This window comes from Elgaria multicarinata, chromosome 3 (genome assembly GCF_023053635.1).
Source record: "Elgaria multicarinata webbii isolate HBS135686 ecotype San Diego chromosome 3, rElgMul1.1.pri, whole genome shotgun sequence".
In the NCBI taxonomy this organism is placed as follows: Eukaryota; Metazoa; Chordata; class Lepidosauria; order Squamata; family Anguidae; genus Elgaria; species Elgaria multicarinata.
Genome location: NC_086173.1, coordinates 18,074,930 through 18,094,016, shown reverse-complemented (window position 1 = coordinate 18,094,016; position 19,087 = coordinate 18,074,930). Strand labels below are relative to the sequence as shown.

General features: G+C 47.1%; 1 protein-coding gene across 2 annotated transcripts; it reads left to right on the top strand.

The window, feature by feature from the left end:
- Window positions 1–9,292: 9,292 nt before the first annotated feature.
- CDK20 (cyclin dependent kinase 20) lies at window positions 9,293–19,005 on the top strand. Of its 2 annotated transcripts, none has more exons than XM_063119463.1 (9): window positions 9,293–9,438; window positions 10,310–10,392; window positions 11,155–11,268; window positions 12,227–12,415; window positions 12,557–12,678; window positions 12,961–13,023; window positions 15,751–15,874; window positions 16,013–16,168; window positions 18,174–19,005. In XM_063119463.1, the coding sequence occupies exons 2-9, from the start codon at window positions 10,318–10,320 to the stop codon at window positions 18,360–18,362; spliced, it is 1,032 nt and encodes a 343-aa protein (XP_062975533.1). In that variant the 5' UTR covers window positions 9,293–9,438; window positions 10,310–10,317; the 3' UTR covers window positions 18,363–19,005. The 2 variants fall into 2 exon arrangements, with proteins under 2 accessions (XP_062975533.1, XP_062975534.1); XM_063119464.1 differs by having other exon boundaries at window positions 9,293–9,532.
- The last annotated feature ends 82 nt before the right edge of the window (window positions 19,006–19,087 follow it).

Below are 19,087 nucleotides of genomic sequence, written 5' to 3'. Positions count from 1 at the left end.
GGTGTGCCATGCAAGACAGTGCCCTGCACAAAGAAAAAGTTTCAGGCTGGACACGACTCAATGCCATTTGGTAGAGGACACACTCCTAGATGTGACAGCATCATGTATCCCAATCTTGAGCTAATTTTCTTTAAGCAGAGGGTTTTTTAATGTAGGGGCCATTCCAACATGCCATTTGGAAGTGTTAGAGTCCATAGTGGACTGTGTTAAGTGGTCGTTCGAAAAGTTTACATTGGCCCTGCAAAAGCTTGGCTGACAGGTCTCATTAATGTCTTGAGCTCTAGAGAAACATGACCTAACTACACAGCCATGCAATGCCAAAAAAACCAAAATCCTTGCCAAAATATGCTGCTCTTGGAAGTTTATGAATATGATGGCAGTACCTCTAGCTTCATGCCAGATTCTGTCTGTATCTACACACAGGTATGAATGAATAAATGACTACCTGCAGAAATGTCTATGTAGGGAAAATATTACACCATTGTAAGTGCACATACATATCTATTGGGGGAAGTGGTTGTGGGTGGCTTGTCTGCCATTTGTCTAGGCAGGAAAAGCACACACCAATAAATAAATAAAAATGCACTCATCACATGAGATAGTGTACGCTTGATTTTTGGATGTCTTTTAGTTTAATAAAACCAGTCCAGGACTCAGTGCTCTCCATCAGGTTCCAGCTTTGTCCCAGAAGTACATGAGAGGGGAGAATTATGCAGTCTGAGACACCTCAGGTGCAGCCTGCTATCTCCCATGGCAATAGGCATGTTGTAAATCCCTTGGCTCCCATGAGGCAGATGGGGCAAAGTTAATGCTCCCATCACTGCCCCGGGCTTTTTGCAACAGACCACAGAGAGGGTAGTTAACCCTTTGCTTTTGACAGCTGGGACACTGCCAAATGCAACCTAACATTACCAAGAGGACTTCATTGCCAAGCATCCTTTGCCTTGATCCTTTAGCAGCCCCACTAACAAGCCATGGCTAGAAAATGCATCCTGGATCTCTCTGCTTCTCATGGTGAGGGATAGAACACATTTTGCATTAGCCCTTTGCCACTGTTAATTCAGCTTCTACCACTGTAATCTTTACACTTCTCTGATTCGTAACACACATTCTAAATAAAAAATGTATATTCCCAACTATCTAAAACTATCGGTTACGTACTCTGCATCTTCAAGCATAGATTCGTATTATTTTATTTTTAAATTAGATCCTTCCCCCTTTTTTTCTTATGACTTCATTAACATTTTTTTCCTTTCCTCTTATTTATGAGTATATGTTTGGATTCTCTATCCTTTTCCGTTTAAATAATACAAAAAGATAAAACACATCTTAAGCAACTGTGCATGCTCAGAATCACTTGACACAGATTAGCTGTGACTTAAAATATCCTGAAATTGCACTCTTGCTTTGTAAATATTAAAAAAAGACATTGATGGATTATGAGGATTTGTGAAAAGGAAAGAAAAAGTAAACCATGCAAGACTGCCTAATAGATTGTCCCTAGTGTGGAAATCAAAAGTCCCACCAATTAGAGCATTTACATATCTTTATTGTACATAATCCAATGTCCGACCATGTTCCATTACTTTCTGCAAGGAACAGGGGGAAAGTTATGCCTTGCATGATGTGCAGAAAGAGGAACTGGTGCAATCACAGCATGAGAATGATCTAGGAACAAACTAGTTACCATTAAAGTAAAATCACACATAATTATCCAGTGGGGAAAATATACCCCTATAACTCTTCCTTTTCCCATCTGCCCTCCCACTCTGCTGTTTTCCCCAAAGTTAAGACTTGTATTAGAAGATCTTTGGAGCACAGATTTTTTAAAAAAAATGAAGTTATTCAGCAAAGCACCATAAACATAAATGGTGCTCTAGAAATCATAATTAGAAATGCTTTAAATGCTTCATCCCAGAGATCCATCGTGTGTTTCAATATAGCTCTGTCCTCTCATTTCATCCATGCACAACAACCCTGTGAAGTCCTGGGTACCATTGTGCACTCAATTCTAACCAATAACCTTTGTGCCTGTGCCCTACGGAGATCCGGGTTTTGATCCCAATTATTCATTCGGCTCAATACCTCGTCGGTCCACTGCTCTGCATAGGATGGATACCCACCCCCCAAATAAAGACGGATGTAAGTGCCAAAAGTGTTGAAAGAGACAGAATAGGCGAAGGGATCGCTTATTAAAACATGTCATAAGCTTTCAAAGTTTTGAGAGCTTCTTTAACGAAAGGTGTTGGGTGCAACTGCAACTGCATTTTAATTTTTTAAAATTTGCATCATTTAGAAAATGACTAGTGCCCTCATTAAAAGGTGCATATTATTTATTCTCTGCCATCGCTTTCTGTTACCAAGATGCTGACACACATCCTCGGGTACCAACGTATTGAGGAACTGAAGTAGCTTCCCCTGGTCCTCTTTCCCTTGAGCCAATTCCCCAACCTCTGAAACCCTCTATTTCACACAGAGTGCAAGGAAGAGTCTTACCTCTGACCCTGTCCGTGGTGCTGAAATCCTCTCACCTCTCTGTCCCAGCCGTGGAGGGATTCCTTGAATCCTGAAGCATTTTCCTCTGTGTTCTGACGATCTGTTGCCTTGCTCAGGAGAGTGTTTGGGGTGTGTGTGGAGAGGAAGAAGAGCACTGAGCACAAAGTCCTGGAACCAAAGTAACAGACCTGGCAGCTTTGATCTGCCCTGATCACCCCCACCCCCCTTATAATTTAGCAACTAAACTGCTCTCCTAGCCAGATTTGGGGATGGAACCAAACGTCCTGGCTCGTGGCCCTCCTTCTGTAACCCAGCAGATGTCTCAGTATTTGTGTGAGCTTTTGAATCTGCCTATTCTTCAGCTTCTGAGTTTGACTGATCTGTGTGTACAAGGGTGTATGCGTGTGAGTTATCCAGACTGTCTCTCTTTGTGCTTCTCCCTTATACTCCCTGTCCAAAACAGCCCTGCTAACACACCCACGCAAGGCCTCCTCCTACAGACTTGGCATCCCGGCTCTGTTCTCCCTGGGAGATGAGCCCAGGATAGAACTTCACCACTCTCTTTTTTCTTGCCTTCACTGTTTCTCACTTTGGGATGACGTGTTAAATGTTGGAGCCACAAAAGATGATACTTTGCAGGCGGGCAGGCAACCACAGAGCCCTATAACTGTTCTAGTCTGACATCCAAAAGCAAAAACTCTGTAGAGTCTCTGAAATTAAAAGAACCCTTCTGAATACTCTGTGCTGACCCAGAAAGCCACCTAAGTAGTCCTTGCAGCCATTTTGCTGTGCTGGGGTTGGTGGCACACCTTTTCAAGGTCACATTTCTTTTTCCTAAATGGTTCAGTTCTGCTCATAAAGATCAGTGCAACAACTGTCGGACATATGAGCCCAAGCTCAGCTCTATGCATGTCTACTCGGGAGTAAGCCACAGAAAGTGACTTTTAAAACACAAGCCTCTGGTTTCCACACTTTCTCCTTACAGGACCACTTTAAATACCTTGGGTTGGATCCAGATCTGCCATCCCACCAGTAGAATGATACCATTTTCAGAACGGAATGTCTCTGTCCTTCTCCTACTCCTATAGCACCCCACCCACCCACCATTGCAGCCCCTCCAAATCTTTCTCAGAGCATCTAGAGGAGCAGATTTGGAGGCTATGTGGGAGGGTGTAGTGTGGGCGGACATAATGCAGAAGTCCCATTATGCAAGTGGTGTCCTAGCAAGGCAGATCTACAGATCCATTTAAACTTCAAATAACTTGCTCTTTAAATGCCTTTAAAATGTAAAAGCATTTAAAGAGCAGGTTATTTGAAATTTAAATGCCTCTAACACTCCTCTTATCTTCAGTCACTGATCAGAGTTAAGAGCCAAGTTTTTCTGCACTGTGCTGATAAAGGCTGCTTTTCTTCAGAACTCAGCAGGCAAATCCCAGCTCTTATCTTCCATCAGTGGCTGGAGCTAAAAGTGGGGGTTTCCTACACAGAGCAGAAGGGAGAAAGGGCAGTGCCAGCAGAAGAAGCTTGCGGGCCAGAGGTTGCCCACTTCTGTTCTAGAGCAATGAGGACTAGAAGCTCAGCCTTTATTTTAAAATATAAAGTGACACACTCTTGATATGTACTGTATGAATGCATGTGCTCAGGACTAGGATATGTGTATATGGGTACATTACGGGACATGTGAGTACAAAGGTGTAATTTCTAATGTATCATTGCCCACATCTCTTAGTTTTCCCACCCTGGGTCCCAACAGCCAATGCTGCCAGACATTCCTCTGCTGTGTTCCTTCTCAGTGATGATTCTTCTCCATGACACACACCCCACCATTCCCCTAATGTGCCAGTCAGTGCCGTTTCCCCCTAAAATGTTGGGTAGAGGTTGCAGAAGTTAGTGATGGAGGGAGATGGTCATCTGTGGATATCTTTCCTTTATCCGCCCAGGCTCGGCCGTATCATTAGGCAGAGCTGAGAGCTATTGGGCAGTGGCATGGTGGGCGGACAGAGCTGTGTCTGCTGCTCCCAGGTGTGGTGGAGGTCATTCTCCCATTATCAGTGTTGACGTAAGATTCTGCTACCTGTCTGGTCAGCTTCTGTGCATGGAATGGGTGGTGGCAGTAGTTTGTAACCTATTTCTGCATAGATGATCATTTTTAGGGGCATAAGGCCTGTCTTTTTTGCTTATGCTGATGGCCACAATATGAATCACAATTGTCAGCAGAGGCTCTGACGTCAATTAAAAATGAGGGTGCGAGTGGATGGGTGGGACAGAGGCCTCCTAGCTCAAACTGAGGTCTGCTCCTGACCCAATATTTCTGAAGTGAGAAAAGTGAGAGAAAGTGTGTGTCTGTGGGGTGGGTGGTGCACGGTTTATTAACTAGGCCAGGGATAAATACGCACAGGCAGTTCATTTGCTTAATGAGGCCTTGTGAAGTGTGTGTCTCATGAAGAACACAGGCCGATTGCTGAAAACCTTAAACTCTTGCTGGTGTGGGAGCCAGAAATAGACAAGTGTTGTGGCTTCAAAAAGCCCAAGGGGAATTGACTTGTCTTAGCCACTGTTGAACGTGAGCTTTCAGGCTCTGACCCTGTTTTTGAACAGATAAGGCAATAATAATGAATATTGTGCCTCTGAACAGAGAGATAGAGGGAGGAATTTCACTGAATAACAACAGCCAGCCCCTCCCCATCTGGGATTAGAAGGCGAAACTGCCACCTCAAAGTGTTGAGGTCTTGTCTGCTAATATCAGACACATGAAGGCTTGTTACCGAAATTGCAGGCTGCACGTCAGGGGTGCAGAACATTTTCCAGCTGAATCCCATTCCAGAGACACACTCAGGGGCTGCATTCCAGGGGTGGACACGGCCAAAAATGGCAGCATATGTGATCTTAACTAAGCCTTGGGAGAGGGATTTTAAACTTTTAGAATGGGAAAGAAATCACACAACAGCTGGGAAGCCACTGAATGAGATAGGTGGTTGTAGTAATGCAGATTTTCATACCTTTATAGATGCCCGGTCATGTCTGGGAATGTTCCCTGGTCAGGGAGATGTCCAAGAAGGGAGGGGGAAAAATATTTTTGTTTGGATTTGGTACACCAGTGGAACACTCTGCCACTGCAGCTGTTCTGGTGGCAAAGATACACCGGTAGAACAGCTAAAATGGGGCAGAGTTGGAGGTGGGAGGTGATGGCTCAGGGGAGGAGCAGACTTACTCCACATCCCATACTTCTCCAGACCATAACCATGCTCCCATCAATGGCGCAACTTTACATCAGCCCCAGAAGTAGCACAAGGAATTTTCCTCTCATTCACTTCAATGGGGGATTTTTTTTAAAAAAAATCACAGTATAAGGGGTGAGAGAAAGGAGAACATATTTGAATTAACATGGAAACTATGCAGAAATTAAAGTTAAATTAAATTATGCAGAAATTAAAGAACTGTTCTTCAAATAACAACTATTGTTGTTTAAAATGGATACTGTATACTGTTGTTTTTTATGGTTTTAAATTTTGTATACTTTTAATGTCCACTGTTTTTTAACTTTTGTAAACTGCCCAGAGAGCTTCAGCTATGGGGCGGTATATAAATTTAATTAAAAAATAACTAAGTTGCACCCTGTTAGGGTAACCCTATGGAAAGTTGGCCAGGGCTCCTGTATCTTTAACAGTTGTATAGAAAAAGGAATTTCAGCAGGTGTCATTTGTACGTGTGCAGCACCTGGTGAAATTCCCTCTTCATCGCAACAGCTATTCTAGAGTGACCAGATACAAAAGAGGGCATGGCTCCAGCAGCTTTACCTGTTGTGATGAAGAGTGAAATTCACCAGGTGCTGCATGCATACAAATAGCGCCTGCTGAAATTCCCTTTCCTATACAACTGTTAAAGATACAGGAGCCCTATCCGCCTTTTCATACTTACACCCCGTGCCTGTTTACAACTGGTTGATGAACGCCAACTCAAACACGGTCTTCAAGCTCTGATTTTGATGGACCTTTAAGGGGAAGAAGACTACTATCACTGTTCCACATTAAGTTCCTTAAGTCAACCCTAAGGTGGCCACCTTTCTTTTGGACAGTGCTGCCTATTCTGTAATATCTTCAGGACAGGCTGGTATTTAACTGGTGAAACATAGTTTGGCATGGAGGTGCAGAAATGGGGGAAACTTCACCAGTTGAACTACAGTGTGCAGAGGAAGCTGTTGAAGACCTGGGAACCCTGCCAGGCATGGCGAAATGGGCCAACACTTTCAAAGTGAACCCCAGGAATTCTGGGGTTCATTTCCCTATGCCAAGATTTATTTATTTATTTTTATTTACTGTATTTTTATCCTGCTTTCCAGAGAATTATTGTCTCCCAAAGCAGTTAACATCAATCAAAAAGAGAGACAGGTCCAGGCCCTGCTATCTGGCTTACAAACTATCACTGGTCTCTTTAAGGGGAGAAGCCTGTTCAGGTGATAGACAGGCTAAAGTACAGTATCGGGGAAGCGTTGGAGATGGGTTGCTAGGCAATGAGGTGTGTCCCAAAGAGATATTTTAAAAGCTCCCCACGCAGCCATCACTTCTAGTTCCGATTAGAATTTTCTGTGCCTGAGGCAAGAATTCCAGAAGTACATATTAAGGAATTGATGTACACCAGCCTGGTGCCCTTCAGCCCTGTTGTCTAGTGGATGCTGGAAGTTGTAGTCCAATGCGTCTGGAGGGCATCAGGTTGGGGAAAGGCAACCTTTAAAGAAAACAGGTTTGGATCAATGGGTCTCTTTTGTTGCAGTCTTTACATAATGGGGAGGTAGCAACTGGGGAATTTCTTCCTGTCATTGCAGTTGTTAAAAGTATGGGGGCGTGGGCAGGTGGAATAGAGGTTGTGATGCTTTCAGGGCACCAGGACAAAATGGGAGCATAAATGCCTGTTCTTCTAGGTCTGGGGTCTCCAACACGGAGCTCATGAGCACTAATGTACCTGTAATGTCCCTCTTGGTGTTTGCCAGGCTTTCTGGCCCTCCTGATTTTTATTTTATTTTCTCAGATTTTTAAAATATTATTTTCAAAAACTGGAAGATTGGCATGCTTCGAACCAAAGTCCTGCCCTCGAGCATCATGTTTTTGGGTTTCTTTATTTATTGCATTTTATATCCTGTCTTTTTTCCTCCAAGGAACCCAAGGTGGCCTACATAATCCTCCTCCTCTCCATTTCATCCTCACAACAACAACCCTGTGAGTTAGGCTGGGCTGAGAGTCTGTGACTGGCCCAAAGTCACCCAGTGAGCTTCCATGGCCTAGTGGGGGGGGGGGGACTAGAACCCAGATCTCCTGACTCCCAGTCCAATGCTCTGACTACACTGGCTCTGATTTTGGAGCTCAGCCCCAACCTCTGCCGGATACTTAAGTTGTTGGGAAAGTTACATGTATTTTAGTTTCACCGGTTTGCCTTCTGGGAAATACCCCGTGGTAGCCATTTTGAGAGAAAATGGCTACCACCCATGGCTACCCCCACCCCCATGCTTTCAAAATTCCAAATGTTCCCACTGACCAAAAACGTTTGGAGGCCCCTCTTCATGGTAATAAAATTTACAACCTAGTTATTTATTTATTGCATTTTTATACCACCCAACCTAGATTACAGGTTGATAGGTGAAGCCTCTCTCACCATTGCCTCTCGAAAGCTTATGCCATAATAAATCTGTTATAGTGCAATCTTATGCATGTCTGCTCAGAAGTAAGCCCCATTGGGTTCACTGGGGCTTGTTCCCAGGTGTGTATAGGAGTGTAGCCAGTGAAGGCTGGTGGCTCCAATTTCTGTGGGGCTGCGTCATCACATGACGGGAAATCACGTTTGCTTACAGTTGCTTCTCTGTGCTGGCATTTGTCCCTCATTAATTCCTCTTTTGAAAGAAGAAGTAAACAGCGTGCACGTGGCCCATTCAGTGGATCGTGGCCCATTCAGTGGGTCGTTTTATTATTATTTATTATTATTATTTATTTATATAGCACCATCAATGTACATGGTGCTGTACAGAGTAAAACAGTAAATAGCAAGACCCTGACAGCAGGAGACAGCGGCAACTTCCATCGTTAAAAATAAGTCGGGCTTATTGGGGTGCTTTTTCTCTAGCATGAAGAGGGCTAGAAGGGGCAGGAGGAGCACGGGAGGCAGACGACTGTCGTGAGAGGGGCCTGCAAAAATCCGCGAGTGCCCAGTAACGAACATGCAATAAAACGCTGGTCTGATGGAGCTTTGGGTTTCAATCAAAAACAGCCAGACGTCTACAGGAGCTACCCAAAGTGCTGAATCTATTTTGGGGGTTGGGTTTCGGCACCTTGGGTAGTTCCTTTGGAGTTCTTGCTGGTTCTGACTGAAACCCAAAAGGGATTTACAGCCCCACCAAAACCGGAGCCACCAGCCCCACCCACCCATTGTAGCTTGAGTCCTTTAAGGCGCCATAAGACTGTTGTTTTTTGTTGTAACGGACTAACAGGGGTACTAGTCCTCTGGAAATTGTCACAAGCCTTTTAAAAGCATAGGCGTTCGGCAAAGAACATTAAAAAAAAGCAGCAGCAGTTGAGAACTGTCCCGAGGTAATCCTTGCGTAGTTCCGTTTTTTCAAAAGCGAGGTAACGCAAAGCCGTCTCCTCGTTTCCGCCGCGTTAGGCCCGCGCATGAAGCATTGTCCCAATGGCAATAGAGAACCTGAAGTCGTGGCTTGGAGGCACCAGGAAGCCTCGACCCCTAGGTTCTGGAGGAGGAGGCGGAGGCCAAGAGAGCGGTGCATGATGGGAGGAGGCGCTAGCATTCAGTTACGTTCCACAGACGCTTCTTAGGCGCAGCCTGCCGATATTTAAAGGGGCCGAAGCCGGGGGAAATGCGGGCGTGATGGAGCCGTGCTTTGAAGACTTCGGCGGGCCCTGAACGTGGGGCTCCAGGATCCCGAGTGGACATGGTGGAGTAAGCTGGGGGAGGCGGCGGCGGCGGCGGCGGCGCGCCTTTTGACTGCTCTAGTCCTCCTTACAAGAAACGCTGTGCCTTTAACAGTTGTGCGGTTGGTAGAAATTCAACAGGTGTAGCTCTCTAGTGGGAAAATGTGCAGAAAAGGGCAGCCGAAATTATCGGAGGGGTGGAGCGTCTATTGGGCGAGGAAAGGCAAAGCATTAGAACCTTTTTAATTAAACGGCGGAGGAAGGGAAAAGAACGGTGGCTAAAGGGGGAACATGGTAGAAGTGTATAAAATGACGAAAAGCAGGGATAAAGAGGGCAGGGATTCCCCCCTCCCTCTTTCATACTAGAACTTGGGGAGTTATTCCTAGGGTTACAGGGAACAAGAGAGGATCCCCTGTTATGGAAATATAAAATCCATTCTAAGGGCAGCTCCAGGTTCACCTTTCTAACGTCACAAGACTTGCAAACTCCTGCCGTCCCCTTCATCTTGGGACTTTGAACAAGCAAACACTGACTCCACCATCAAACTTTGGCTATTGACTGGTATAGAAATGAAATAAATAATTAATCAAAGCAGGGGTTTTCCCCTCCCCATATCTCTCCCCCACCCCCTGCTTTTTGTAAACTCTTGCCTGATGAAGAGATCTATGGATTTCAAAAGCTTGCACATTTTTGTCATCTTTTTGGTTGGCCTAATGCAGGTGTTACAGTTTGCATTTTAGTACATCCTATGTGAAGAAATGTTTGTGCCCTATTGTGCAATGTGCTTCAGTGTAACATCCATGATGAAAGCTGAACTTTCATGTTCCATGAATCATACATGCGGTCCAAGATGAGATGCACCACTGAGAATGTCCCGTGATTCCTTTCCCTCTAATAGGGGCCACTATGGACCAATATAGCATCCTGGGCCGTATTGGAGAAGGGGCCCATGGCATTGTTTTCAAAGCCAAGAACATAGAAGTAAGTGGGATCCCTCTTTTCACTAAAGGCTGTCACTGCAAGCTCCTGTTTTCTAAAGTTCTGGGAGAGGGGACTGGAGCGTGAGAGTCTGATGTAACACGTCTGTCCATACGGAATTTATGTTCATAATTGTTTATTCTTGTTATAGATCTATGGTTTGGGAAGTATCTCTAGGTGGTGGATTTGCATTTGTGAGCTGATTGGCTGAGAGAGTGAGAAAGGGGGGGGGTGAAATGTGTGTGCGTTATATAAACTGGGTGCTGTCTCTGTGGGAGACAGACAGGACTGAGATGACAGAGGGTTTAGTTCAGAGATAGGACAGAAAGAGAGATGTCTGTGGTCAATGTGCAAGGACTGCTTGAGAGAGTGATTTGGGAGTATTATATATGAGGCAGCCTATATTGATGCAGCCATTTAAGAGTTACTTGTTTATTATTCAGCAACGTATTATTGTAATTAATAAAGCTTTCTTTGCTTATAAAACCCTGCACCACCTACTCATGGCTGCATAAGGGGGAGGTAATAAACGGAGAATATAAGGTAATAGAGTAAAGTATGTGAGTGTCGCTGAGAGGGGACTGAGTAAGGGTTGGGCCTGAGCCTTAAAGGTCCTGGTGGCAGCAAAACCTAGAGTGGGTAAGAGAAAGTGGCTCCTGCTTGGGGTGAAAAAGGCATCAGAGGAGGGGGATTCTCACGAGGAGAAGGTGGGAATGCCACAGGGAGCATTTACTTTTGGTTTTCCCTGCACTTCTTCCTCTGCAGACTGGCGAGACAGTGGCCCTGAAGAAGGTGGCTCTCCGTAAGCTGGAGGATGGGATCCCCAACCAAGCCCTTCGGGAGATCAAAGCCCTGCAAGAGATTGAGGAAAATCAGCATGTGAGTAGGCTGCAGGAGAGAGAGAGAGGTGGGTGGGGAGAGATAAGTGGCATTGGATCAGGGGTCAGCAATTTGCGACCCTCTAGATTCTTGGCCTGCAATTCCCATCAGCCCTAGCTGTAATCCCAAGAAGTTGGAGGGCACTGGGTCACCTTCGGAGGAGGCTGATTCCAGTGGTAGGTGGGGCTGAAGGTGAAAGGGGCGGGGACAAAACCAGCCTATTTTAGCTTAAAGCTCTTATTTTATTTATTCATTTATTTATTACATTTTTATACCGCCCAATAGCCGAAGCTCTCTGGGCGGTTCACAAAAATTGAAACCATAATAAAACAACCAACAGTTTAAAAACACAAATACAGAATACAGTATAAAAAGCACAACCAGGATAAAACCACACAGCAAAAATTGATATAAGATTAAAATACAGAGTTAGAACAGTAAAATTTAAATTTAAGTTAAAATTAAGTGTTAAAATACTGAGAGAAGAAAAAGGTCTTCGGCTGTCGACGAAAGAAGTACAGTGTCGGCGCCAGGCGGACCTCTCTGGGGAGCTCATTCCACAGCCGGGGTGCCACAGCGGAGAAAGCCCTCCTCCTAGTAGACACCTGCCTCACTTCCTTTGGCAGTGCTCTTACTGCTCTTACTCTCCGAAGGCCTAGACATGTCAACCTTTTAGAACTGGGGGGCAGGGCGGAATGGCTCATCTGGGAAAAGAATCATACAATTGGTGGTTGGGAGAAACAGAGGTGAAGCCAGGGCCTTCTGGGGAGGAGTCCTGGATATGGCCTGTGTTTGTACATCCCTGACCTAAGGCAGGGATGACCTAAGGCAACCTAGTTAGTATGTGGCAGTGGTGAGATTTGAACCAGGGACTTCCTGATTTGTAGGCCAGCCTCTTTGCTGCTCCACATTCAGTGGTTACAAGGCTCACATCAGGCCGCCTCTTCCCTCTTCCCAGGTGGTGAAGCTGAAGGACGTCTTCCCCCACGGCACGGGCTTTGTGCTGGTGTTCGAGTACATGCTGTCCGACCTGTCGGAGGTGATTCGCAACTCTGAGCAGCCTCTCATGGAGGCCCAGGTGAAGGGCTACATGCTCATGCTGCTCAAGGGGGTGGCCTTCTGCCACGCCAACTCCATCATGCACCGGGTGAGGCCTGCTCCGCTCTGACCGCGAGATTGTTCCCTGCTCCCCAAGACCCACCTTCTCTGGCCTGCTGGCAGCCTTCACCCCTCGCCCCTTCCTCCGCACCTCTGGATGTTTTTGAATTGCTGTCGTGTCGTTTTTCAGGATCTGAAGCCGGCAAATTTGCTGATCAGCTCCACGGGGCAACTGAAAATTGCGGACTTTGGCCTGGCCAGAGTGTTCACCAGCGACGGAGAGAGGCTGTATAGCCACCAAGTGGCCACCAGGTGAATAGGGATGGACAAGGGGCGGCGGCGGATGGAGCATAAGCCAGGGAAGGGAGAACACCCCCCCACAAAAAAACCCCACCCTTTATTTCAAGACTCTTGAGGGGTGGCATAGATGTAGATGTTAGAAGGCTGTGGGGTCTAGTGGTAGTGGAGCAAGAGGTCGCCAGGAACTGTGATTCAGGTGGCGTGAGAAAAGTTGAGCCTTGGAGCTGGCTGGAGCTAAAGCTGAATGGGTTTGGATACCCTCAAAGGTGTGACTTGCGCGATCTTCTCCATTAGGTGGTATCGGGCCCCTGAACTCCTGTACGGCGCCAGGAAGTATGACGAAGGTGTGGATCTGTGGTGAGCATCGTGGTCAGGTCTTTTGCCGTGAGGGGTTTGGATCCTCCCATCTACCCCCCCCCCCACTATTTTATGGGTCTCACTTCTTGAGGGTTGGGGATTCATCTCCCCCTATTAGAAACGGCAGTGATTGGCACAGAACGAGGCCAAAAAGGCGAGATTCCCCCAACGGGTCTGGGTTCCATGCGCCATGAAGTACATGGGTTTCACAGGGGTATTTCCAGCATTCTGCCACTCTGCTTTTCTCTGGGAAAGCCATGTGACCTCAGAGAAGTGAGTAGACACCGCCTCTTCTCTATGAAAGACTGTGTCGTCCAGCACCCAGCCATGAAGGGCCTCCTAGGGTCAGTGCTGGTTGCTCAGGTGGCTTGCAGGACAGACTCACAAGCTTTCGGGGCAGACCTGGAAATTAATAATAATAATATAATAATAATAATATATTTATTTCTTACCCGCCTCTCCCTTTGGATTGAGGCGGGGAACAACATTGAATACAAAAATATAAAATACATAAAACTGATTAAAAACATAAAACCAATACATTATTAAAATCCTAAAATCTTTTAAGACATTTTATAGTTCGACTGTGTAGGCCTGCCAGTAGAAGTCTGTCTTTATAGCTTTCAGAAAGGCTGTTAAGTTGATGAAACTCTCCTGGCAGGCCATTCCACAGTCTGGGAGTGGCAGAAGAGAAGGTTCTCTGGGTAACGGTAAGTAAATTCTTCCCAGAGGACCTGAGTGTGCAGGGAGGATTGTACGGGAGAAGGCGATCCGCAGGTAACCTGGACCCAAACCATGTAGGGCTTTAAAGGTAATAACCAACACTTTATACTTTGCCCAGAAACTAATTGGCAGCCAGTGGAGTGATTTTAGGATTGGTGTAATATGGTCACCCCTAGGTGTGCCGCTGACCAACCTGGCTGCCATATTTTGAACTAGTTGAAGTTTCCAGACTAGGCACAAAGGTAGTCCTACGTAGAGCGCATTGCAGAAGTCGAGCCTCGAAGTTACCAGCGCAGGCACTACCATCTTTAACTCTAGAAGGGGCAAGTCCTGCAATAGGTTTCCTGGGCACAACCAGTAATAGTGCAGTATAAGGCTTGCAGTAGCGCAGGGGTGTTGAACCTCAGGCCCGCTGGCTAAATTCGGCCTGCCTAACCTAGGGGCCAAATCCAACTCTCTGGGATTTGCCAGATGACCACACTCCTACCCCTTTCTACTGACAGGTAATCATTTGGTGGTTTCCTGGATTTTGCAAGTCTCTTCCCCCTCACAAATCTAAAAGTGCTGAATTCCTCTCCTAAGGCTTAGTTATTTCCAGTGAAAGCTTTAAGCTAAAATATGCTGGAATTTTGGCCCCACCTGGAATGTGGCCCCCGAGAGCTTATCTGAAATAGAATTTGGCCCTTGAGCTGAAAGAGGTTCAACACCCCTGCTGTGGTTGTTTTCCGGCTTTTGCACAGTTCTTTTCCCCACTCTTAAAAGGCTGAAATGCCTCCCCTAAGGCTTAAGGTACGGGCAGGAAGAGCTTTAAGCTTCAATAGGCTGGTATTTTGGCCCTGTCCCTTTGGCCCCACCCACTACGAGAAGGCAGATCCTGAGAGCTTAGGGCTCTGAACAGGCATTTCATAGGCTCCCCAGAGACATGTATCAGCCTTGAATTTCTTTTGCGCCGAGAGAGTGAACATTTTATTGGAGCCCAAGAAGAGCCTTGGGGCAAACGTACTCTACCAATGTAAGCTGGCCTCACCACAATGGCTTCCCCACAAGGCACCCTGGGAGTTGTGGTTTTGTGAGCATGCTGATTGTTTTCGATATCCACTCACTGATGTGGGGGAAACTGCAACACTGAAGGCACTCTTGGTTTGTAAAGTAGACATGCCTGGATCCTTGGAAGTGTTGTTTGCTTTCCTTCGATGAGGGCAGCTGCGCTATCCAGGGGTGGGCAGAAACTAGATCTTCAGTTGTTTTGGACTTCAGCTCCCAGCAGTCCTGATCATTGGCCATGCTGGCAGGGGGTTCTGGGAGTTGAAGTCCAACACGTCTAGAGGCCTACCTTCTGCCTCTCCCTTGTTATTAAACAGGCTTCATATTGGCTAACTGCCAAATCTCTCCAGACGTGAATATACCCAGTCACTACGTTCAACATCTATGGTCCTCCTCCAGGTGCCTACTCCGAGAGAGGCTCGGAGTGTGGCAACGAGGGACAGGGCCTTTACGGTGGTGGCCCCCAGACTGTTGGAATGATCTCCCTGACGAGGTTCGCCTGGCACCAACGCTGCTATCTTTCCGGCGCCAGATTAAGACTTTCCTCTTTGCCCAGGCATATGGTGGCACATCTTAATCACCCACATGTTTAGTTTTTTTTAACGGTTTTTAATGCTTTATGTGTGTATGTTCTGTATTTTAGAATTTTAAATTTTGTATACTTGTTTTTATCTCAATTTTACAAATTCTGTAAACTGCCCAGAGAGCCCTGGCTATGGGAGCAGTATATAAATGCAATAAATAAATAAATAACTAAACAAACCTAGGAACCCTAGAAAAGAACCAAAGATTTCTTAGCACCCTCAAAGGACTACAGTTCTGTGGGGGAAGCCACCACACAAGATCCACAGTTGTGTATTGGGAGTCTCGAAGCTCCAAACAAGGGCATGGCTAGGGTTTCACCTCCCCCTCGGACCCTTGTCCCCTGGTTCTGCTACCCACCCTCTCTCCTTCGACCAGGGCTGTGGGCTGCATCTTTGCAGAACTTCTCAACAATTCCCCGCTCTTTCCTGGAGAGAACGACATCGAACAGCTGTGTTGCGTCCTCCGCGTGCTTGGGACGCCCAACCAGAAGATCTGGCCGGTGGGTCTAGTAGCCATTAGCTTGGCCACAGGGGCCTGGGTCCAGGGTCCCATCCTTTGGGCTGCGGGAGGAAGGGAGCCTTCACGAGCGGAGAAGCCGAGAGCCATCGCCCATCCCAGTTCCCTTTTGTCAGTGCAGGAGATCACCGAGCTGCCTGATTATAACAAGATCTCCTTCAAAGAGAAGCTGCCCATTCCTCTGGAGCAGGTGGTGCCTGATGCCTCCCTGCAAGCTGTGCAGCTCCTGAAGCAGTTCCTGGTCTACCCTTCCAAACAGCGGGTGCAGGCAGCACAGGTAAGGGGAGCTGGGGGGGAAAGGGTAGAAGTTTGTCGCCTGGCCTTGTGCACACCGGAATGGCCTCGGGAGGCAGGGCCAGGAAACATTGTTGGGGTGCAGGAAGCAAACAGAGGAGCCCGGTGTAATGGCTGGCTGTCACATGGACACGTATCTCAGGGGGATTTCTTAAATCAGGGGCGTTGAACCTCTTTCAGACTAAGGGCCGAATTCCATTTGTTGGCAGGGGGGTGGGATTCATGCCACTGGTGGGTGGGGCCTAAGGCAAAACGGGTTGGGGGGAAAGGCGGTGGGGCCAGGGTGTGTGTGTGTGTGTGTGTGTGAGTATCTGGGAAACCAGGTGAGCCAGGTTTGGCCTGCAGGCTTGAGCTTCAGCACCCCTGGCTTAAATGCAATAGAATAGTTGAGGCAGGCTTGAGCAACAGGTGACCCTCCAAACCCCATAGCATCCTACCAGCCATAAGAACGCAAAAAGACTTCTACTGGATCAGACCAAGGGTCCATCTAGTCCAGCACTCTGTTCACAGAGTGGCCACAGGCTGACACTCAGCAGTTTGTCCACTCACCTGTTTTTGCATTTCCAGGCCAGCAGTACATGTAAGGGGTTTATGGAACTCGTGGCAGGCTGCGAGTTGTGCAGGCCTGAGTGAAGGAATTAGCATGAATCTCACGGATTGGTTAATGGCAGCTGCAAAGTTGATCTCTGCTATCGATAGATGCGAGGGTGGTGTTGGTGCTTGGAGTAGTCCTGGCATTGGACGCTCTGTGTCTCGTGGTTCCTTTATGCTTGTCCACGTGGGGACATCCTCCTCTCCCTCGTTTAGCACAAAGCAGGGACGCCATAGTTGGGGAAACAGGGAAGGAGTGCAGGGCCATCCACATGTCAAGAGAACCCGGACCCCTCTGTAGAACCAAGTTCAGGTGTGCTGAAGACAGAGTAAAAATCACGTTGCAGGCGTCTTCCTTTTAAGCACCTACGATCTGTCGTGGCTCACAGCAGGCCTAGGGTAGGCAATCTGGTGCCCTCCAGATGTTTTGGAATACAAGTCCCATCACCTTGGTTGTTGGACCATGCTCATTTGGGCCTATGGGAGTTGCAGTCCCAAGCAGTTGGAGGACACCGGGTCACCTTGCTGCAGGTGCAGATCGCATTGAGAGGTTCTTGGAACGGTGTGAGAGAATTCTGGACTTTAGTCTGGTCCAGCATGGGTCGTAGGCTCTTCACTGTCAATGAAAAGGGAGTCACATTGTTTGAGCCGGCCACCAGAGAGCGCTCCAGACCGTGGACATTGTCACGTTTGTGACTTTTAGTGAGTGTGTGTGTGAGCGAGGGAGAGAGGATAATGAGAATGCAACTATTTATTTAAACACATGATTGTCAGTTGGCAACTGAGGTTGAGGTAACAGCTATTTATTTATTTATTTATTACATTTTTATACCGCCCAATAGCCGAAGCTCTCTGGGCGGTTCACAAAAATTAAAACCATCATAAAACAACCAAGAGGTTAAAAACACAAATACAAAATACAATATAAAAAGCACAACCAGGATAAAACCATGCAGCAAAATTGATATAAGGTTAAAATACAGAATTAAAACAGTATAATTTAAATTTAAGTTAAAATTAAGTGTTAAAATACTGAGTGAATAAAAAGGTCTTCAGCTGGCGACGAAAGTAGTACAGTGTAGGCGCCAGGCGGACCTCTCTGGGGAGCTCATTCCACAACCGGGGTGCCACAGTGGAGAAAGCCCTCCCATGGCTGTGTCTGTGTCTGTGTGGGAAAGATGCATTTACAATGTTTGTACAGGATGCTGTTCAATTGCCACGTATAGACATGATAGACCTCTGGATACCATGTGCTGGGGGACAACAGAGGGAAAGCTAACCCCCTTCCTTCCTTCCTGTGAGCTTTCAGAGACCTCTAGCTGACCACTGGTGAAGACAGGATACTGGGCTCTTGGCCAAATCCAGCAAGACCATTCTTCTTTCTTTTTCCTCTCCAGGCACTGTTGCACCCCTACTTCTTCACACCCCCGTTGCCGGCCCACCACTCAGAGCTGCCCATTCCCCACTGTGGGGGCAAAAAGGCCCATCAGGGTCCTCAGCACCAGCGTGACTTCCATGTGGAGCAGCCGCTGGAGGAGTCGGTCGTGGACCTGGAGCTTGTGGCACCATATGTGATTGACGTGTGAAGAGGGCATCTCTCTGGCTCAGCACGAGGCTCCAGCTTTTGTGCTGTCTTCTGGGTTGGGGGGGGTAGCTTGCCCCATAAAGCAAGTGTGGGCCAATTGCGGCTCCCCAGATGTTTTGGCCTACAACTCCCAGCAGCCCTAGCCAGCATAGCCAATGGTGAGGGATCATGGGAGATGTAGGCCAGAACATCTGGTGGCCCGCAAGTTGCCCACCCTTGCCTTAAGGGGAGCTAGTGAACTGAGCGGGTATGCAGGGGATAGCCAGAGAGAGAGAGAGAGAGAGAGAGAGAGAACTGATGCAAGTGCAGCTGTTGCCACAGCAGTAGAAGCTCGAGAAGCTGTTCCAGCCCAAATGCTGGTCTTAAAGGGACATGATCATACTTGTTGCCCACCAACACACAACAAGGCCACAACGTATCCTGAAGAGCAAGTTCCTTATTCCTCTGAAGTTGGCCCAGAAAGGTGGCGGGGAGTCCCAAAAAGGTGCCAGCTGCTGCCCCCCCCCCCATTTTGGTCCTTTCCTTCCAGGCCTTTGAAGCCTTTGCTGTCTTTATCTCATCAGCTGTTTTGTAGCGGTGGTGGTGCAGTTATGCAGCAGTTCCGCAAGGTTTTGTCATTAAACAATTGGTAATTGTAAATCAAACTCCTGGCCTCTTTCTTGGATCAAACACTGGGCCTGTTCAGACAACACACTAAGCCATAATGTTCAGCTCAAAATGCCTAAA